A 21,456-nucleotide genomic window follows, 5' to 3' on the forward strand; every position below is an offset into this window, starting at 1 on the left:
CATTTTTTTTTTATCTGCCTTTGAATACTGAAAGTATCGTGATTATTAAAAAATTAAAATTTTAACCCTCTTATAAAATGTCATATGCATTAACCAAACAGGCAAATGAAAAATTTTATACTAGCAGCTATGAAAATATTATTCTGTAAAATGAGAATAGCAGATTTTAGGGAAAGATTAATATGAAAAGGAACTGTTATCCCTAATTAAACGTGTAAGCATAGTGGCATACTTTGTGGAACATGAGTTTTCCATTTGTTATTGAATAAAAGTATATTTAAAATATCCCTAGTTAAAATAAGATTATAAAATAGTTTGCCTTTTCTACATATAACAATACAAAAAATGATTTATCAATGCCCTGGGTGTATAAATAATTTAATATTATGTATGTTTGATAATATAAAAATTATTTTGTGAAAATATTACTGATTGAAATCATTTTATGAGCAAATAAAAGTAACAATAGCATCATATATTGATCTTAGTCCTCCAAATTCACCTTCCTTTTTATATGATTGATATATGTCTCTGGAATATTATACTTCCTGAAATAAGAAAAAAGTATGTTAGGTACAAAATTTATCAAAAATGTATTAAGAAATTTGCATGCTAAAGAATTTCATGCAACATTACTAATAGTTAATTTTATATTATTAAAACTCAATACATTTAAAAAAATTTATAAATTATGTAGATAGATAAATATTTTTAATTTAAAAAGCTGAAGTTTATCTGTAAATTATAATTAAATCGTATATTCAAATTGAACTTCACTGACTGATGCACTTGCATGCAAAATATGTGAGCCAAAATAGTCGTGTTGCATTCAATTATCATTTTAAAGAATTTTTCAAGAAAAGAACTTAGGCTGTTTAGAAACAAAGGTAAACAGTTTTGGAAGTGGTATGAAAGCTGAATATTTCAAAATAGACATTCTCTGCCCTCTGAAAATAATCTTAAAACATCAAAACTATTACTATCGATGCCAGGATAAGGCCAGAAAGAAAACGGCTGCTTTTGAAGACTGGCTTTGGTACTTATCTTCTACAGCAGCCTTGACAAGAATGTTGATTTGGTGCATTGACTAGAAACACAGATAGAAACTTATATTCATCTATCTGCATGAAGTCACTTTTAAAATATAGTGCTTTTTTTTTTTTTTTTTTTTTTTTTAATTTTTTTTTATGCTCATCGTTCAGTTTTCTTTGGCTAATAAAAATTTTCGCTTTTAAAATATGGCGATTTTTTTTAACAGTTACCAATCTGAACATATACCTTTCTTCTACCTTCGATTTTACAATGTAACGGTTTTTTTCCTGAGTGCTCATATTCACCTTTTTTTTTTTGGCTAATGAAACTTTTCGCTTTTTAATTATAGCAGGTTTTCATTGCAAATATTCATCATGCTTACTATTTTCAATCAACCATCAACTGAAAAGAAAGCTATAGTTTTTTACAAGAAAAAGGTATTTACCAAGAAAGAATTTGTGAAAATGGGCATAATACAGACATGTTGAAAAAGAAACCATTTGGCAGTGCGATGTCTGAAACAATAAGGTTAAGTTAGGTTATGTATAAGTGCAGCAGCCATTTATTATGTATCCTGAGTAAATATGTAAAGGCCCCTTACATTAGCTATTCAGATTAACAATGCCTTCCTGGGAATCATGATGCCATTCTGGTGAGGAGGCACTACTGTTGTTTGGCACAACCAACATCACAAGCTCTGCCACCACAAGTGATGTCACACATTGTCCTGTCTTATGTCTGAACTTGAGTTGGTGGGGTATGATATTGATTGAACGTTCATCACATCTGGCCATTAGTTTCTTAAAGATAAAATGCATGTACTTAGTTCCTCTTTAATGCATATTCACATGTAGGTCCTATTTGGATTGCATTTATTCTGAAGTAGAGCTTTGAATCAGCCAGTTATGTATTTTAACTGATGGAATTATTAATGCGAGTTTTCCAGTTTGCTCAGCTATGCTGTTTTATACACTTATTGTTGAGATATTTTTTAGCATTTGTGATACTCATATTATTTCATTAACTCATTAGCCGCTGGTTTTGTATTGACACAATGGTCAAAATAAATGCATATATAAATATAACTACCTAAGATATTTTATACTAACAGATGATTTTGTGTAGGGAATATTATGAAGATTATTTCTGTAAAAAAATATTTGCCTTCAACAATCATTTTGTTTATAATAATTAATCTCTTACCTTAAGCAAAATTTTCGACCGGGTATTTTTGCTGAAAATATTTAATGAAAGAATCGCCGTCTTTATGAGTGATCTATTTTTAGTCAAGATCACTGTTTATCAGAACATTACATCAGTCAGATGTTTATATTTGTGTTGGGAAGGAAGGGAAAACAGGTGTTGCGCTGACGCAACGTCAGCAGGAAACGGGTAGTCAATCTCCTTTTTCACTCATTCCTTTCAATGTTCTGGTTGTTTAAAAATGCCTAGAACGAGGTATCTTACATTAGAAGGAGCACTTCAAAGATTTTTTGATGAAGAAACAGATGATGGTGAGCTCAATAATGACTAGAATGAAACTGATATTGTTTCCCCAGAAATTGAAGAATCTAGTGAAGAAGGAGAAAGGAATGGCAATGTTTTAAATAACGATAATGATATTTTACCAAATTATACTGCTGGAGAAGTTGAAATTCATGTAAAAAGTAAGTTTCAGCCTTCTAAAAGCAATTATAGTCAGTCATACTAAAAAGTTTAAAAAGCAGAAGACTGAAATCTTGAAGTAGATAAAAAAGCAACTGTTAGTTATGTCTCAGGAAGAACATGAAGAAAGAGATAGAAGAGAAATTATAAAAGACAAAATACAAGGTAAAACTAGTGCACAGATTTTCGATTTTCGTTTTGCTTTAGACATTTACTCTCTTCGCGTTGAACAGATAAATATATATGCTGAGCGAAAAAAAAGTGCCCAGAATTTATTGCATCTGAAGCCTATATGAGAAGATTTATTGGAATATTATTGCTTACAGGATATCATTTTTTACCTCAAGAAAAAATGTATTGGTCTTTTGATAAGGACATTTCTGTTCCTGTTGTACGAGAATCGATATCACGTTTGCAGTACAGGAATATGAAGCAGAATTTGCATTTGACAATACTGATAAATTATATGAGGTGAGACCGAATCTAAACTTACTAAATATCACCACTTTTTACTACTGGAAATATAAAGTCTCTTTTAGATTTCAGACACGAGAATGCATTATTCCTTTTCAGGGGCGTAGCTAGAGGGGGCATCTGTCCCCGGGCGCAGAATCCAAGGGACGCCAAACTGATGTTACGATATTTTAGAATTAAATGTTTTCCATCCTTGGCAAGCAGTAAAGGGCGCGAAATCTTCAGTTGTCCCTGGGCGCTGAAAACCCTAGCTACGACTCTGTTCCTTTTGCAAACTCCTATTGAGAGTGTAGAATCAGCCAGAAATAGATCAGCAACAGGAAGACCTAGTAAATTCAGCATTCAAAAACCATTGCATGGATATTGTAGACATTTTATCATAAAGTCCATTGATAACAAAAGACTTTGTTGTAAAGAGTACCATAGCCAGACTGTTTATAGATGCAAAGTATGTAATGTAGCTTTACATCATGATTGTAATCAAGCTTTTCATGCTTGAATCTTTCAATTGAAATAACCTGTATTTGTAAAAGAAATACAATGTATATTTTAATATTAAATTAATTACAAATAAAGTGATTTGTAGATTTACAAAACGTTATACAGCTAAAAAGTAATCCTGCGCTCCACTCAAAAGAAACATCACACGAGTACAATCCTACTCACTAAACATCCATAGTCTTATACCACTGACGTTGCGCCAATGCAACACTCGCGTTTTCCACAGGTAAGAGCATTTTCAATGTAAATTTATGTTATAAATGCTTAATTTAATATTTGTTATTATTTTCATGAGAAAAGAAACATTCCTTGTAGTTTTGGCGGTTAATGGGTTAACTTACTGTTGTACTTAGGTGCTTCATACCATGTGAATGGAGATTGCATGATCTGAAGTGTTTTCATTATTTGCTGTGACCACTTTCAGTTAGAAATTTGAACAATAATCATTGGAAACTTTCTTTTCACTATTGATTTGGGTGGGATCACTCTGTGTTATACAGTTCTAGACCCCTTGATGTCAAATGTCAGCGCTGCGGCTTGTATAGTGAGAAACCTGATGATCAGAACAAACCTGAAAGGCCTGATGTAGGCACTGTTGGCAACTGTTGGCAAAGTTAGTTGGGCTCTCTCTGACACAGTTATTGTCGTACCTTCGTGTAGAGTTCCAGGACTTGTAACACAGTTAACTTCAAGGTTCCACTAAGCCATTAAGCACCAGAGGTGATAAGTTGTTTTGTATTCCAAGTCTCACTAGATGCGAAGAATAAGTTTTACATGAATTTTTACATATTTGTGTTTTATCTTGTGACCACAGTAAGGATTAATGAAAGGCAATAACTCATTCTAATATGCAGAGATAATTTTTGAGGGTAAGCAGTTATTTATAAATAATTAAATTAGTAAAGTTAGATTGAAAGGATTTTAAGTTTTACTAACGTTTATTTTATTTTAAAACTTTACTGTCCTCTCTTATTTTTCACTTCCGGCCATAATAAATGCAGTGAATTTTGGTAATGCAAATTGAGCTTGCAAACTGTTAAGTATTTAAGATGTGGCTTTTAGCCAAGAGAGAAAGACTTCTTGCTACCTTACCTCACGCGCACTTTTCAGTTAGTTGCTGTCTGCCTTTAAGGCCAGAACTTAGTTCTCTTTGATACTTGAAGATGTATTGTAGTTCTCGCATTCTACTTACTACATATGTAAAGTTTAAAAGGCCAATCTCCACTTTACTAGTCTTTGTAAAGTGTTTGAGTTAGTTTAGTTTGTAGTTCTTATTTTTATGTTTCAGACCATAAGTACTGGTCTTTGTATCCTGAAGTGAGGGAACAGCTGTAAACTGTGAAGAATAAAAGTAATTAAACCCTTCCCATTTGTGTCATATCTTCTACGCTTGCACAAACATAATTTAAAGTAAACTCCCTGTTCTTACTCAGGACTCCAGTATGTTTGCAAAAGCAATTAGAAAAAATAGTAGTCCTGATAAGATAACCTTAGTCATTATGGATTTAAATGGCCACTATTAAATTTTATTTATTTTTTAACAATATTTGTTAAAAAAGCAGTATTAAAGTCACAATCTAATAAAATTTCACAGTTTAAATTACATGTAATTTATGACACTGATTCTTAAACTATATTAGGATAATTACACATTAAAAGCTACAAAACATAAATGTTTTGTACCAAACTCAATATTTATGCTTCTGTTTAATTTGAAGCCTTAACAGACATTTTGGCTAATTTGTATCACTTTCCTTGTCTTTAAGCATCTTTTCTAACAATTAGAAATTTGTTTTGATAAGCAAACCACTGTTCACACTAGTTTCTGCATAATTTATCTCCTAATTTGTCTAACTCTCCACAATGTACCAATGAGGGTTCACTTCATCTGGTAACAGTTAAATAGTCCAATTCTCCCTCCCCCTTCCCCACCACGACAGACATGAAGCAAATTATTGCTATGTCTGAAAGTAATTACAAAGTCAGACAAGGTTTAAATAAGCCTCTTATTTAAAAAGAACTTAGAACATAATGGCATGTTCTTATGCTAACAAAATCAATTGCAGCTCGTGGTGATTTAATTAAACAAGAACAGTTAGTGGTGAAAGACTTTACAATTTAATTTTAATTTAAGCTGGCTCAGTAACTCTATCATCATAACAAATTCAAATGTCGACAGCTATAATGTAAAGACAAATCATTACAAATTTTTGAAGCTGGCAGGAACTAATGCACCAAGCAAGCACAAGTCAGAAACACACTGTCTTACACTCCAAAAACCTCAGTATAAAATTTGTCTAATTGGTGGAAATAGCATTCTGGTGAGGAAATCGAAATGGGAAATTATAGTAAAACCTACAATTATACACAATTGGGTAATTTAAATAATAATAACTGTACATATCTTTGAAGAATAATTTGTTTCTCTTTATGTATTCAGTTTCATTCTTCAACACGTTTTCTTTTCATTTAAGAATTTTGGCATTTAATTAAAGATTTCTTTTATTCTAAAAAAACTAAATGCATTTAGAATGTATAGAAAAAGGAGTTGCTAATTTTATTTCTTTAGTAATATGAAATATATATGGTAAGGGCTTGTTACAGAGCTGGTGTGGTTGAATTTTTAGCATTTAGTGATACACTGAGCAAAAAAATCTAGAAATGGCAAAACTTTTAGAATTTAGAGCAGGCACTGGAAGCAGAATCTAGAAAAGCACTAAGCAGCAGAATTCAAGATGAAAAGAGATTGCATCAAGTAGAAAAATGCCTAGCGCCAGCCCAGTGTATAATGCATTAAGAGATTAATCTTTTAAATTGTCAGTTTTTAATTTCCTTATTAATAAAAAAAAATCTTTTCTAGATTTCTAGTATCGATTCAGAAGTAAAACTTTCAAATACTATGTGTTCATTATTCTTCTAGACGTTCTCCACAAAGTAAAAAAAAATTCATCACAAACTTTCTATAAAATATATCTATTACACATTTTTCTGGAATCTTCTAGAATCGTGGGTCTATAAGTCTCGCCGTCAAATCCTTAACTTTCCAAACTGCAATGTCTAAAATCCTAAATAAAAATTACCCCTACCAATTCTGTAACACCAAAATGCCAGAAATATTTTGAAAAAAAAAAAAAAAAATCAGATGGAAAAAGTGTAAAATTAATTTTACTGGTGCATATGCTAAGAATTCTGAACATTCTGAGACAAGTACATGGGAAAATCTCTTGCCATGAAAAAATTCAAAAGATGAAATTTTTAATTAATTACACAACTATTTTGCTTTTCCTAAGAACTGTTCGTAAATTGTGCTTTATAGCATTATACCTTGTTTATTTTTCAAATTCAAAACACTGTATAGTAAGTGGCCAAAATGGAACTTTATAATATGACAGCGAAAAAAAAATGTTCTAATTTAATTTTTTAATATAATTTCAATATATTGCCATTATTTTAATGAAATTTACCAATGTTACAACATTTAAAAAAAATCGTCGAAAAACTTCCAGATCTCGGAATTAAAAATTTTCTTTAGAAATTTATCTTAAAATGTTGATAAGTCGCCAAATTTAGAACCGTTGAAAGAATTCACATCCTTAAAAGCAAAAGTTGTGTGACAGCTCTCCGTTAGAAAAAATGAAATAATTTCAAGATGCTTATATTTCACTTCTTGCTTAGAAACTCAAGTATCCCATTATTTACATTAGAAATCAGAACAAATTACAATCCATGAACCCATTCAAAAGATAACCATATTCATCAATGAATCGCCAAAAATATTCCTCGAGAATGCTAATTCACACTCAAAATGGCAATCATAAAAACAGACAGAAATTTCAGATGATTAAAATTAAGAACCTTCTTCCGATTTTGGCTGAAATTAAGGACCAAAATAGATCCCGAAAAACCTAAGGACTTTTAAAGACCGTACGAACCCTGTATATACATGTACACCAAACAGAGACACACACACAACATATATATATACATTTTGTTTACTTTTATAAGCATAGACAAAAATTATAAATATAGCTATTACACAATTTTGCGCCACTAAAAATCCTTTACTGACATTTATATAAATTTTCACAAGTATGAGAAACAAAATGCATAGAATGGTTTTATAATGAATAAAACTAAAACATGACAAAATTAGTTTTTCTAACATTAATAATATGTGCAAAGTGCAAATATTTTTTAGCAGTCTGAATTATATCTTTTCAAATTGTTATTAAATCTACTGAGTGGTGCAGCTTCTTTTATCTATTTATGATGCCTGTATGAAGATCTATCCCGTAAACTCCAAAAATGGCACATTCATCACAGAAAATGCATTTCTGAGCAAGAATGGTAGGAAAGGCCTCCAACAGGATACTGCATGCTTCTTGCTGGTGGTTGAAATCATCTTCCATTAGTTCACTGATAGCGTTTGGCCGGAATGCTTGCAGGCCTCCATGTGAAATTGTATTGTGCTCCTTTTAATTCCAAGTTCTGCAGCATGCTTTCTGGTTAGCTTGCATAATGAATGATTCACTGACTTCAATACATGTTTCTCCTCAGGTTGATCGATGGCCAGAGCAGGGAGCATTCAAAACACTTCCTTGGTGAAAAACTTTCTTCTCCCATATGATCAAAGTCTGACGACTTGGTGGCTCCTTACTGAACCACTCTTGAAACTTATCCGTTATTTGTGTCATATTTTTGTCATGGATTCCATTCATGAACCCATATACTTGTCAATAAGTACTCCTCTAAAGTGAAGTTGCTCGAATTTAACATTGTTCTTCTTTAAGCACAGAAAGGTAAGACAGTGAACTGGTCAATGAACAGGCTTTATTCTCCTTCCCAGGCAGTTATGGAGCAATTAAATTGAAATTTATGTGAGAAGCATTGTTGCCTTATTAATAATCAGATTGGGAGATTCAAATCTTAAATACCTTACCATCTTACACCGTTACACGCATTTAGTTCAGGTGTATAGGAACTTACATCTACTTAAACTGGGATGGCCACACTGTACATATAGAATGAAAAATCTCAAACTGAATGTATTAAAAATTATTAAATTTACCATTAATAGTTGAAAATTATTATTACCAGTTCATGTGATAAATTTTTTAAAATTACCCACTTTAACCTCTTTTTATTAATAATAATAAAACTAATTATTATAAATAAAATCCATTAACTACATATATATATATATATACTTCTATAAAGGTAATCTCCCCCTTATAGATATGCAAATATATATATGTATATGTTACTGTAAAAGCCCAAAGTCTGGTAAATCCTAAGTTTTACCAGTAAAACCCAGCTTTTATCAAAGTGGCTTGGTAAAAGTCCGAAGTATGATTTAATATGATTCCATTTCATACTTTTACCAAGCCTTTATGATAAAACTTAGGACTTGCCAAAGCCTTAAAGCCCGAAACAAGGGACTACTTATGATAGAACTTTCCATTCGCAGATATATCGTATATAGTGTGTCCCAAAAAAGGTAAAACAAAATTTAACTTTTTAATTGGTAATATAAATTGTAAAAGTGATCAAAATAAGGTAGATTTAAGATCATGTCGATGAAACAATTATTTTCAGAGTTACAAGAAATAAAAATTTTTAAAAAGTGCAATATTTATGCCATTTCACAAATAAGATCCCATGTGAAAAAGCTGAGTTAATATCACAATTATCTCCATAATTACTGAAGAGATTTCAATAATTTTTTTAAATAATTTCGACAATAGTTAAAAAAACTCCTTGATAGCTCAGGAAAAAATAATAAAAATTATGAAATTTAAAAAATAAGAAAAAATGATTTTTTAATACATCTAATACTTCTTACTATCTGTTACAAGGTTGACTGTTATAGCATTTTGAATTACAAAGTATATCAGCTGATTTTCACAAACACATCTTCGTAGTGCACTTCTTTGAACAGTTGCATTTTCTGAGTCCTTTGTCCCCCAATTAAAAAAAGTTTTATTCTACTTCATGTACACTTATTTCTCCTGTACCAACTTCTTCAATGTTGAAAAATTTTCTTTGCAAAAGGTAACCTGGTTTCTTGCATACAATGATTATAATTTACCAAACTTGGTACCAAGAACGTAAGAATCATCATCTTTAATGTTTGTAATAATGTCTATTACTGATTTTGAATCTATTTTCAATTTATCACTATCAGGTATGTTTATTTTAACATTTTGTCCTAGACTAGGCTTCGCCAAATTTTTAGTAGATGCAGTCTTCATCTTCTTTGCCTGCTTCTTAAGTCCTTCCTTAGCAGTCTCTTGAAACACTTTCACATTTTGAACTTTGTTGATAATCGCACAAGTTATTTTCTTTTTTCTTTTTTTAATTTGAACTTTAATATCTACTTTCATTGTTATGCATAAATCTTTTTCCCATGTATTATTATTCTTATTTTGCAATTCTAAATCAACTGTTCATTCAAGATTAGTGCCTTCATCTTTTGTATTATTCATGCATTCATTATTAATATTTATAATTTTTTCAAAGTCCTCTTCAGTGTCCACGTTATGAATCAAATTACCTGGAAAAACTGAGTTAGCAAGTCCCAGCTTCATAGGACAACCAAACATAGCTTTGTGAGGTGAACATTTGATTCCCTCATTATGTGATTTTTTTTTTCATTGGTTAAACAAATTTTAATCCTTCCAACCACTTTTAAGTCTTCCATCCATGTTGTCAACATGTTTTCCCATTCGACCAAATCTTGCGATTGACTGTGTCTCAACTTACCATAAACTATTTTTATATCACTCCACATTTCACATAAACTGTTTATGATTTGGTTGCAAAATTCCCTCCCATTGTCAGAATGGAGAATGTTCTGGGTCCAAAAGCTGTAGAAATATCCAGAAGATGGTATATTACTTCATCAGCTCTTTTACTGTGCAGACTTCGGAGTAGAACAAATTTTGTAAGATGATCTTTATACACTAAAATAAATTTTATATCACGATCAGGATTGGGCTGCGTATCTGTTAGGTCAGCTTGGCATCAAGAATTTACATCACTATGCACAACTGGTTTGATTACAATCCCCTTTTTCACAGTTTTTTGTTTTTTCTGACGTAGTTCATAGTCTCAAATACATGATGATAGATTCTACTATCACATTCTTATACTTGAGATTCAGTTTCTTAATCATACGAGTTCTTTCACCATGGCCAACTGCAATATAAGCGTTACGTATGAAATTTAAAAAAATTTTTTGCTTCACAAATTTTGCTTCTTTCACGTCATTTATTTAAGAGGTGTATTTCCCATTTGTTAAATAAAAGCTGTTATTACACTTCATTTTGCTTCATTTATTAAAGTGTATTTTTCATTTGCTAAATAAAAACTGTTTATTGTGCTTATATTTTTCAGATTCAGGACAAATGTCGTAAAATTTTCCGCGTAACATCCCTCATTTCCTTTCAGCAAAATAAAAAATGCAAAATATGTTGAAATGGAAACAAACTGGTTCTATTTTAGATTGTAGCCACTTAGACTTGTTTGAATTCGTTCGAAACTAGACTGCAAATGGCACAAAGAAAAAGCAAGAATAGAAATGTGTCACAACGGAATTTAAGTGCTCAGGTTTATTAAGCCCATTTTAATCTCTCGTTTTGAGCTTTTACCAGAAAGTGTTGGCAATTCCTAGGTTTTACCACAAAGGCTTGGTAAAAGTCTGAAATGGAATCATATTAAATCATACTTTGGACTTTTACCAAGCCACTTTGGTAAAAGCTAGGTTTTACTGGTAAAACCTAGGATTTACCAGACTTCGGGCTTTTACAGTAACATATACATATCTTTCTATAAATACTTCATACACATGCATTCCCTTATAGTGACATTTTTTATATGCTGTTATTCAATTTAACTTTTTGGATAAACCACGTATCACATAAAGATATAAAATGTTCAAAATATAATGTTTACATGGTGCCAAGATGAGGTATCTTTAAGTTTTATATCTTTAAATGTTGATTGATTCTGCATCTTATTCTCAGGAATTTTGAAAGAAGATGCCTAAGGATCCCTATTTTAGGAAATAAAATGTACAATCATTCTTTCAAATACCCTGTACATGTAGTATAATATTTATATTAATAAATATTTTAACTGCTGTGTAAATATAATTTGTAATTTTAAAAACATATAAATTTAAAGCAGGGCAGGCAAATACTCTTAACCATAGACCAAAAAATCTTTTTTAGTGCATCATATAGGCAGGACTGTGACGATATTTTGTGGTACCTTTACCATTTACGAGATGTGTTGGGAAGGAGAAGAAAACACACCTCCTTCAAGCGTGTAGCCAGGTGGGGGGTCCTGGGCACCCGGGCACCCCCCTTTTCACCACTACCTTTGCTTAAAAAAAAAGTGCTAAATAATTTTCAATACATAAGCTTTAAGTTTTCAAAATATTGCTTTCCAGCTTCCACCCTTGATTTAAAGTATCATAATATTTTCAAATTTGAAAATCTCACCGCAGATCTTGTAACTTTTCTTTCTTTAAAACTTCCAACATTTCACGCCGGCGCTTTTCTTCTTGCTGTAAATGTATGCCTTCATTATAGGAATCTCGTTTTTCATTTATTTTTTCTACTTCTTTCTTTTGTATTTGGTTTTTAAGCTGTTCTAAATGTTTCAAATTTTCTAATTTCTTCATAAGAGCTTTTCTTTCCTCTTGTTTAGTTTCTTCCTTAATTTTCCTTTAAAAATAAATTGCATTAAATTTTGATTACAAATTTACAAATGTGCATAAATTTGCATTAAAAATGTGATACTTTATGATATTTACTTTTAAAAAATAAATTTTATACACATATTTTATCGGTTAACTATTTCTAAGATAATTTAAAACACTGTAATTATATTTTGGCTCATATGCCTTTGTTTTGATAAGTTTACTACAGAACTCAAGAGCGCTAGATATTATATCCCTATAAATTTGACAATTAGGTTAACTATCTGTCTAATGAAAAAATAATCCTAAGTTTTAGATGGGGAAAGAAATTATACCTGAATGTAATATTAATTTCTTTCATGAAAGATTAGACCATTATTAAAAAATAAAACACACTCTGAATTTTAAAAAATATGCATAGCCAAAAAAATGTTCAATCATAATTAAACTTGATATGAGCAATGTGCAGAAAAATTTTAAATGATTAAAATTACATAGTATGTTTAATTAAAAAATGCATTTAATTCATTTTTTAATTAAACATATGTCTAGAATTGGAAGATACTAAGTCTAATGTATTGATGATTCTAGTAGCAGTGTAAGAAGATATTCAATGTGAGATCATAAAAGGTTGAATGCCGTCCCTAAAAATTTGTGTCCAGATGTTTTCTAATTGCTCAGCAAGTCTACATGCATTACAAGATAAATATAATTAGTATCCTAACATACCAAGTACATATCCAACTGAAGAATGATCTGAAGATCATGCAGACTATGAAAGGATTATTACCCAACACAAATATTCACTAAGAGTGGGCAGGAATTATCTTACCAAGAGATTACTCTGACAGATGTAACAGCATTGGCAATCTAAGAGGCCACATGACAACATGAGTGTATCACCATGCCATTAAATTCCTGTAAAGGATCCCAAATTATCTAGGTATTATATAGGCAATGTGTCCCCCAATTGACAATACCAAAAATGACTGATATATATTGCTTTGCAATGATGTGGGATGAACGTATAGTGAAGCATCTGCCAAACATAAATTCTCTGGCTATTAAACCAAGCAAAAACCATGATTCATCGCTGAATGCATTATGGTTCCAATCTGATATGTTTGAAGCTTTATGACCATAAGACCTTAATATTGCTGTCAATACCTAGAAATTAGTTGCAGATGTTGTCACATGCAGACAACAATGAAGTCCAATTTTTGACAGATTTCTTACAATGGTGTAGTGTGATATTAAATATCCATGAAATTAGTATATATAATTTTGAATGGCAAATCATGAAACTGCAGTATTTATTGCAATTGTCATTTTTATAAAATCTTCTATTCTCATAAGAAGCTTTTGTTCTAGCCTTTTTACACCGTCATGACAATTATGGACACCTTGTTGAAACCAATCATAACAATATCATCACTTCCATACTTGTACAAGCAATCTATTCGATTACTATCCTGAAAGTCATGATGCAATCCCTGTTAAAACCACTCAAGTGATTGTATCAAGTGAGTCTCAGGAGGATTTTCATTTATTATTGTAAACAATATTATCATATGTGCTGTCAAATTGATAGACCAGTTAAGCAATACATCTTATATAAGTTTTCTGATGTGAATTTCCCTGCACATCGGAAACTGTACAATCACATATTATGCATTTTCTTTTGTTTACATAAATGATTGAGTGACATTTTGATGTCAAGTTTCAAGATCCTTCAATAACTTTTCTAATGCATTTGTAGATAATTTTTTCTAGTTTTATGAATTTTTAATGATGTATAAAATTTACTTTGTGAATTTAAAATAATATATAAATGTTCTGGCAAAGTAACCCTTTATTATTCAACAAATTCTGTCATTTTTGCTCTGAAGCATTTATTAGCATTCACTATTTAAAATTCATTTAATACTGACCATTTTTTTCCATCATTTTCTTACCTTTCATAAAAGATTTATGTATTAATTTATTTTTAAGGATATGCTATAACATAGAGGTTCCCAATGGGATTGATGAAATTTCAAAGGGGATCAGTGCTAATCAAGGGGTAGATAGCTGAATATGTACTGGAAATAGATTGGCATAATCGTGGTAGCATTCATTACAAAAAAAAATGTTAATAAGACTGATAATAAATTGCTTGTTTATTATAAGTACACTAAAATTACTTAATATATTTTTAAATCAATAATATTTTGAATACATAAATTTTATGCAATAAGTGCAATAAAAAAAAGTAAAATGCAAGAACACAAGAAAATACAAGAAAAAAACACGAAGAACCAAAACAAGAATAGAATAAAAAATTAATTCAGCAGTTTTATGGCAAATATTAAAATAACTGTAACAATACACTAAGCGGAGACATCTTATTGATTAAAACTGAACTATTGTGTAATTACAGTCCATGATTTTGTTTCTGGAACTTGTTCATGTTTATAAAATTAATAATAATAACATGAAAAATAATTAAATATAAATTTAATACACCATGGTCTTTCCCCAAACTTTTTCTTGATTTGATTGTTATCTTGAAGTTATTTATGTACAATTATTTGCATTATGATTATATTGTATATTCTACACTGAAGTGACAAAAGTCATGGGATAGCAATATGCAAATATACAGATGGCAGTAGCATCACGTAGAAAATGTATAAATGCGAAGTGCTTTGGCAGGGCTTTCATTTGTGTTCAAGTTATTCATGAGAAAAGGCTTTGACGTGATTATGGCCGCACGACGAGAATTAACAGACTTTGAATGCGGAATAGTAGTTGGAGCTAGACGCATTGGTCATTCCATTTCGGATATCGTTATGGAATTCAACATTCCGAGATCCACAGTGTCAAGAGTGTGCCGAGAGTATCTAATTTCAGGCATAACACCCCACCATGGACAGCGCAGTGGCCGACCACCTGCACTTAATGACCGAGACCAGCAACAGCTGCGTAGAGTTGTCAATGTTCACAGACAAGCAACACTGCGTCAAATAACCGTAGAAATCAATGTGGGACGTATGAGGGACGTGTCCGATAGGACAGTGTGGCGAAATTTGTCTTCCTTGGGCTATGCCAACAGAAGACCGACTCGAGTGCCTTTACTGACAGCACGACATCGCCTGCAGCAACTCTCGTGGGCTCGTGAGCATATCGGTTGTTCCCTAAATAAATGGGAAACCATGGCTTGGTCAGATAAGTCACGATTTCAGTTGGTTCAAGCTGATGGTAGGATTCGAGTGTGACGCAGACCCCACAAAGCCATGGACCCAAGTTGTCAACAAGGCACTGTTCAAACTGGTGGTGGTTCCATAATGGTCTGGGCTGTTTTTACATGGCATGGTTCCTCTGGTGCAACTGAACCGATCAATGACTGGAAGTGGATGCCTTCAGCTACTTGGAGATCACTTACAGCCATTCATGGACTTCACGTACTCAAACAACGATGGGATTTTTATGGATGACAATGCACCATGTCACCGGGCCACAATTGTTCGCGATTGGTTAGAAGAACATTCTGGACAATTCCAGCGAATGATCTGGCCACCCAGATCGCCCGACATGAATCCCATCGAATATTTATGGGACATCATCGAGAGGTTAGTTCATGGCCAAAACCCTGCACCGTCAACACTTTCACAATTATGGACGTCTATAGAGGCAGCATGGCTCAATATTCCTGCACTGACTTCCAACGACTTGTTGAGTCCATGCCACGTCGAGTTGCTGCACTTTGCCGGGCAAAAGGAGGACCGACAAAATATTAGGAGGTATCCCATGACTTTTGTCACTTCAGTGTATATTATAGAGAAAAATATGAGGGGGATTGATGAAGAAAACCATTCTTTTAAAATGGATCTATGCAAGTAAAAGGTTGGGAATTCCTGCTACAACATATACACTTTTGGCTAAATTCTGCATCACCTTTTATCTAATATACATATTGATTAAAATGAATAAATCCCTTCATAATACTCTTTATCACTGGAATTTATCTTGTCTATAAATTTCTTATTTTGTTTATTGTTAAATTCAAAAGTTTTAAACATTAATCTACATCTTCTTTCTGAATAATATTGCATAAAAATAATATCTTACTTGCCAATTCCCTACCATATATATAGCAAAATATGAAAAAGTATTTACTTTAACAAAGCTTCTAACTCTTTAATTTCTGCTTCAGCTTTGATTTGCCTTAGACGTTCTTGCTGCTCTAACTGTTCAGCCCTACATTTTTTTAAATCTTGCAGTAATTGTTTCTTCTTTAAAGCTGCCTCTTTTTCTTTCCTTCTATATTCCCTTTCTTTTACTTCTTGAGCTCTTCGTGCACGAAGTGCTTCCTTGAATTAAAAAAATAAGCTTAAGATAATATTATGAAACAACATATTCTGATTAAAGTTCTTCGGCAATCTACAATATCCAACAAAATTTTTTTGCAATCAAAAAATTTAAACATAAAAAATTTTGTGAATTAATAAACATGTAAATTAAACAAACCAACAGATGGTTTCTATTTTACATGTTATGAAAGTGTACAATGAAACTTATTTCCCATGCAACAAATAATAATTAATGAATTAAATAGTTATGGCAGGAATTCAAAAGCATCATTTCTTTCACGCAGAGTACAAAATTGTTGTCTAACATAATATTAGCCCACATGTAATAAATTGTACCTGACCGACTGTGAAATAATTTTCAAGGAAATAAATCTAATTGAAAAATTAATTCTTATAATCCAATCAAATTTTAATTTCATTTGTTCATTATTCCCAGGCTTGATTTTCAGCAAAAAAGAACTGAAAATGTTTCTGAGTGGCTCCAAAATATTTTGTGAGAATCTTTGCAGTATAGAGTTTTACCTTCATTTATAGGTAGGGTACTTAAATATTGAGGTGCAATCTAGTTAAAAAGATTGTAAAACATTTGTACAAACAAATGAAAGATACTGAAACTCTTATCCAGAAAAATGGACAAGAAGAAGAATGAAAATGCCTTCAGAAGATCAGCACCTTATGCAGCAAGGCATTTAAAATACTGGCAAGCTAAAAATTTTCTTGACTGGTTTGGTGATAAGGAAAGAGAGGTACGAGATCTGTGGATCCATGCTATGGAGTGTTTTCTATGAAAAGTTGGGATAAAACTATATAATAATTGTGGTGAATCTTTACTTGTAAAACTATTGGTGAAATTCTGGTGTCTTTTCCACTTCTTCCTGTCCTATCCTATATTTTCGTACATCAATGTGTGTATATATATATATATATATATATATTCTGGCATATATATATATATAATATATATATATATATATATATATATATATATTATAATATATATATATTATATATATATATATATATATATATATATTATAATATATATATATTATAATATATATATATATATATTATAATATATATATATTACATATATATATATATATATATATATTATAATATATATATATTATAATATATATATATATATATTATAATATATATATATTACATATATATATATATATATATATATATATATATGCCAGAAGTCTCATGGGGTAAGATCAGGCGACCAAGGTGGCCATGCAGTTGGAAAGTAGCGGCTAATGACTCTTTCTGTTGTGAATTTCTGTCATAGCATCTGTTGCACCTGTACAGCAACGTGTGGAGGGGCTCCATCTTGCATGAAAATGATTTCCTCCAGGCATTGTCTTTGCTGAAGTGCCGGAATGACAAAGCTATTCAACATGTGGCGATATTTCTCTCCGGTAACAGAACAGGTTTCCGGTCCTGTCGGGGTAATGTTCTCATAGAAGAATGGACCTACAATAAATTCCTCTGTGAACCCTCACCAAACACTTACCTTTGGTGAATGTAAGGGGATTGCTATGACTGCATGTGCTGGTTTGTCATCCCAAATTCGGCAGTTCTGGGTATTCACAGTTCTATTCACGTAAAAGTGCGCCTCGTCTCCCCATAAGATTTTCCACGGCCTTTGCATCATCCACCTCCATTCTGGCAAGAAAGGTGAGAGTAAAAGTCAGTCGCTTATCATGGTCGAGATACAGTAACTCCTGTACACGGCTGATCTTGTATGGATGGAAGTTGATAATCTTTCGTAAGATTTTCCATACCGTACTGTAAGGCATATCCATATTCCGAGCTACTCCACGAGCGCTAGAGGTGGCAGCAATATTGTCTGGTTCTCTGTCGACGATCACCATGGCAACTGCTTCGATTGTATCCTGTGGTACAGGTTTTCGTCCTCTGCCTGATTGAACCTTCAGAGAACCTGTTTTCTCAAACGTCGCAACCATTGTTTTTAGCCCATTAACTGACACAGGACCGTTACCTTTACGCTTTTTTTTTTTTTTTTTTTTGTGCATTCTAAAAGCACGAAGAGCAGCTGAAGCGTTGCACTGGTTGAGGTAAAAGAATTTTACCAGTAACGCATGCTCGACTAAAGAAGGAGACATTGCACATAAACTTTCAATCCGATTGATTCGAAACGTAACACACTGCCTTTTAAAACCCAAGCAGCCGGCACTGTGCGAACTGATGTAACGTGAAATTTGAATAAAGAACTTCTTCTTCTGCTCAGCGTACGTGATATTGCAGATCACGAGACTTTATCGGTGTTTATGTAGATTTTACGCTTTTTTAAAAGTGTTGCCATATTGCACTTGAACTAAATCAGAAAATGTGCATAATAAAAAGTAATTTTATTCTGTATTAATTTGCATTTGTTAACACTCTATTTTCTGTTACACAGCAGCAAATATTCCCCTAGTGGTGACTTTTGGAACTAATTTGTTTTTTTGCGGAATCCTTCATCCCCCGTCTTGTTTAATCTTCCTACAAAATGTGGTGTCATTCTCACAAATAGATCGAGCTACAGAACACTGTGAGCACTGTCAGTTTAATTATGGCCACCCGTTATATATATATATATATTATTTATATTCAGAAGGATTTATATTAATTATACATATTATATACAAAGCTATATGTTAAGTAATTAAAACTCATATTTCCTTTTAAAATAAGATTTTATATAGATGCAAAATTAGCATATTTTGCTTTACTTGTTCAGCCTGCAGATCTGAAGCTTTTCCTCGAATTTCTCCCATCCTAGCCAACTCAAGCTCCCGCTTTAGCTTAGCTTCTTTCTCAGCAGCTTCTTTAGCTTCATCTTGAGCCTATATTTAATACATTCAAATACATACATAATACATATACACTCAACACACCATTTATATATTCTTTCATGATACATCTGATGAATAAAACTTATAGAAAGTTCCTCATTCACTAAGTTAAATTGCTTCTCACAAAACAGTACACAGTTCCATTTTGTATAACAGACACTGATGTTGAAAGGAAAAGATCATAATGAAGGAAGTTTTTATCTCTGATCCAAATAATCAAACATTTTTTTATTGTTATACTACACATGCAATTTAACAATACCTTATTATAAAACAAATTTAACAATGACCTGTAAATTTAATTAATGATTACAGCAATCATCATTTTATAGCTGCAATATTTTTTCCAGCACTGCTAATAACATTATAAGTAACATAAGTAAGAAATACTTCAAAAAAGTGAAAATACAAATAAATTTGAAGTGAAATAAGATATGCATGGATGAATTTTTGAAAACAGATTTGTTACCATATACCAACATACACTTCTATTTATATAGCCTGCAGTTGTCTGCCATTGCTTGCCAGATAATGAAGTTACTATTGAAAATGGTCAATAATACTCAGTACCAAAGTTTTTTATATTATCAGAGGTACTGGTGATTTTCAGGTGTGACATATAAAAGGAATGTTTGCAATAAGAGGTTTCACTCAGTGGCGTAGCTAGAACTCTTGGGGACCTGTGCAAAAAATTTTTCTGCAACCCCCCAATAAATTTACTGTGCTTAAAAAAAGGGGGAAAAAAGTCTAGATTTGCGGAGATTTTTAAATAAAATCCAGTAGGTTTTACATGCAAGTATATTTCAGGTTTCTATATAAAATCTGCACCAATCCAAGCTTTTTTTTTTTTTTCTTAATTTAGCAAGTTAGTAAATAAATGGTTATGTTATAAACTGACAGACAACATGATAGGTAAACGTACAAAAAAGAAATTGCACTAATATATAGCGCTCTGTGATCAACTGAGCTTATGAACATGACTTATGCAATAATATACAAATCATAAATAAGAACTTTTATAATGTAAATGATACATTTGTTAAATATAAAAACGTATTTATCATAAATTTCATAAAGAAAACTATTTGAACATACAATTTTTGTACAAAATATACATGGTAAAGTTCACCCCTTTTCTTTTAAGAAAACTTTTTGGTGCACTAAACTACTCGAATACATGATTTTTATACGTGTTTTAAGTTTAAATATGTAAATGTAGTTCAGCAGGACATTCATGGGCCCCTAAGACTTCGGGCCCCTATGTGACTGCATTCCTTGCATACCCTTATTTACGCCACTGGTTTCACTGTATTTAAATAAAATTTCACATTATATATTTGTTTATCTATTTATTACATAATAAAAAAATGAAGACTAAGATGAATGCAAAAATTAAATCATTGGCAAATCACTTCTATTATCATAACACTTATATAGAAGTGTAAACAATATATGGGTCCACATATCTTCACTTAACACATTGACTGCCAATCACGCGGCAGCGCGTGACGTTTTGTTATCAGCAAGAAGCCAATCACGCGCCAGCGTATGATGTGGAGTGATGTCTCAGCAGCCAGTCACGCGTTGGCGCGGGAAAATCCTATACTTGTTATTCATTCTCCAGTTCATTTGGCATTGCATGCAGGGCATTCCTTCTGGTATTGGCATGGAGTGAAAATTAGAAACTATGTATAAATAATCACAGTTTTGAAATTATTGTTTTATTTTTTATTGAAAAAATAATCTTTTAGTATGAGCTGTAGAGATAATAGTGCAGGGCCTTCACACCCGAAAAAATGAAAAGTTCAATATAATAAGGCTCTTAGGGATGATGAAATAGCAAATTTGTTGGCTGAGC

The 21,456-nt window shown here is 31.7% G+C and overlaps 1 protein-coding gene across 1 annotated transcript in view; it reads right to left on the reverse strand.

Moving 5' to 3' along the window:
* Window positions 1-362: 362 nt before the first annotated feature.
* Window positions 363-21,456, reverse strand: part of LOC118203792 (cilia- and flagella-associated protein 45-like) — a 51,958-nt gene continuing 30,864 nt past the window's right edge. The window contains exons 9-12 of the mRNA XM_035376077.2: window positions 19,476-19,589; window positions 16,535-16,728; window positions 12,177-12,401; window positions 363-548 (exon numbers count right to left, since the gene is read on the reverse strand). Coding sequence (XP_035231968.1) covers window positions 485-548; window positions 12,177-12,401; window positions 16,535-16,728; window positions 19,476-19,589 — 597 coding nt within the window. The 3' untranslated portion in view covers window positions 363-484. The remainder of the gene's footprint in view (window positions 549-12,176; window positions 12,402-16,534; window positions 16,729-19,475; window positions 19,590-21,456) is intronic.

The sequence above is a fragment of the Stegodyphus dumicola genome, chromosome 8, assembly GCF_044657685.1.
Source record: "Stegodyphus dumicola isolate Sdum_Otavi_A_Nest chromosome 8, ASM4465768v1".
NCBI classification, from domain to species: domain Eukaryota; kingdom Metazoa; phylum Arthropoda; class Arachnida; order Araneae; family Eresidae; genus Stegodyphus; species Stegodyphus dumicola.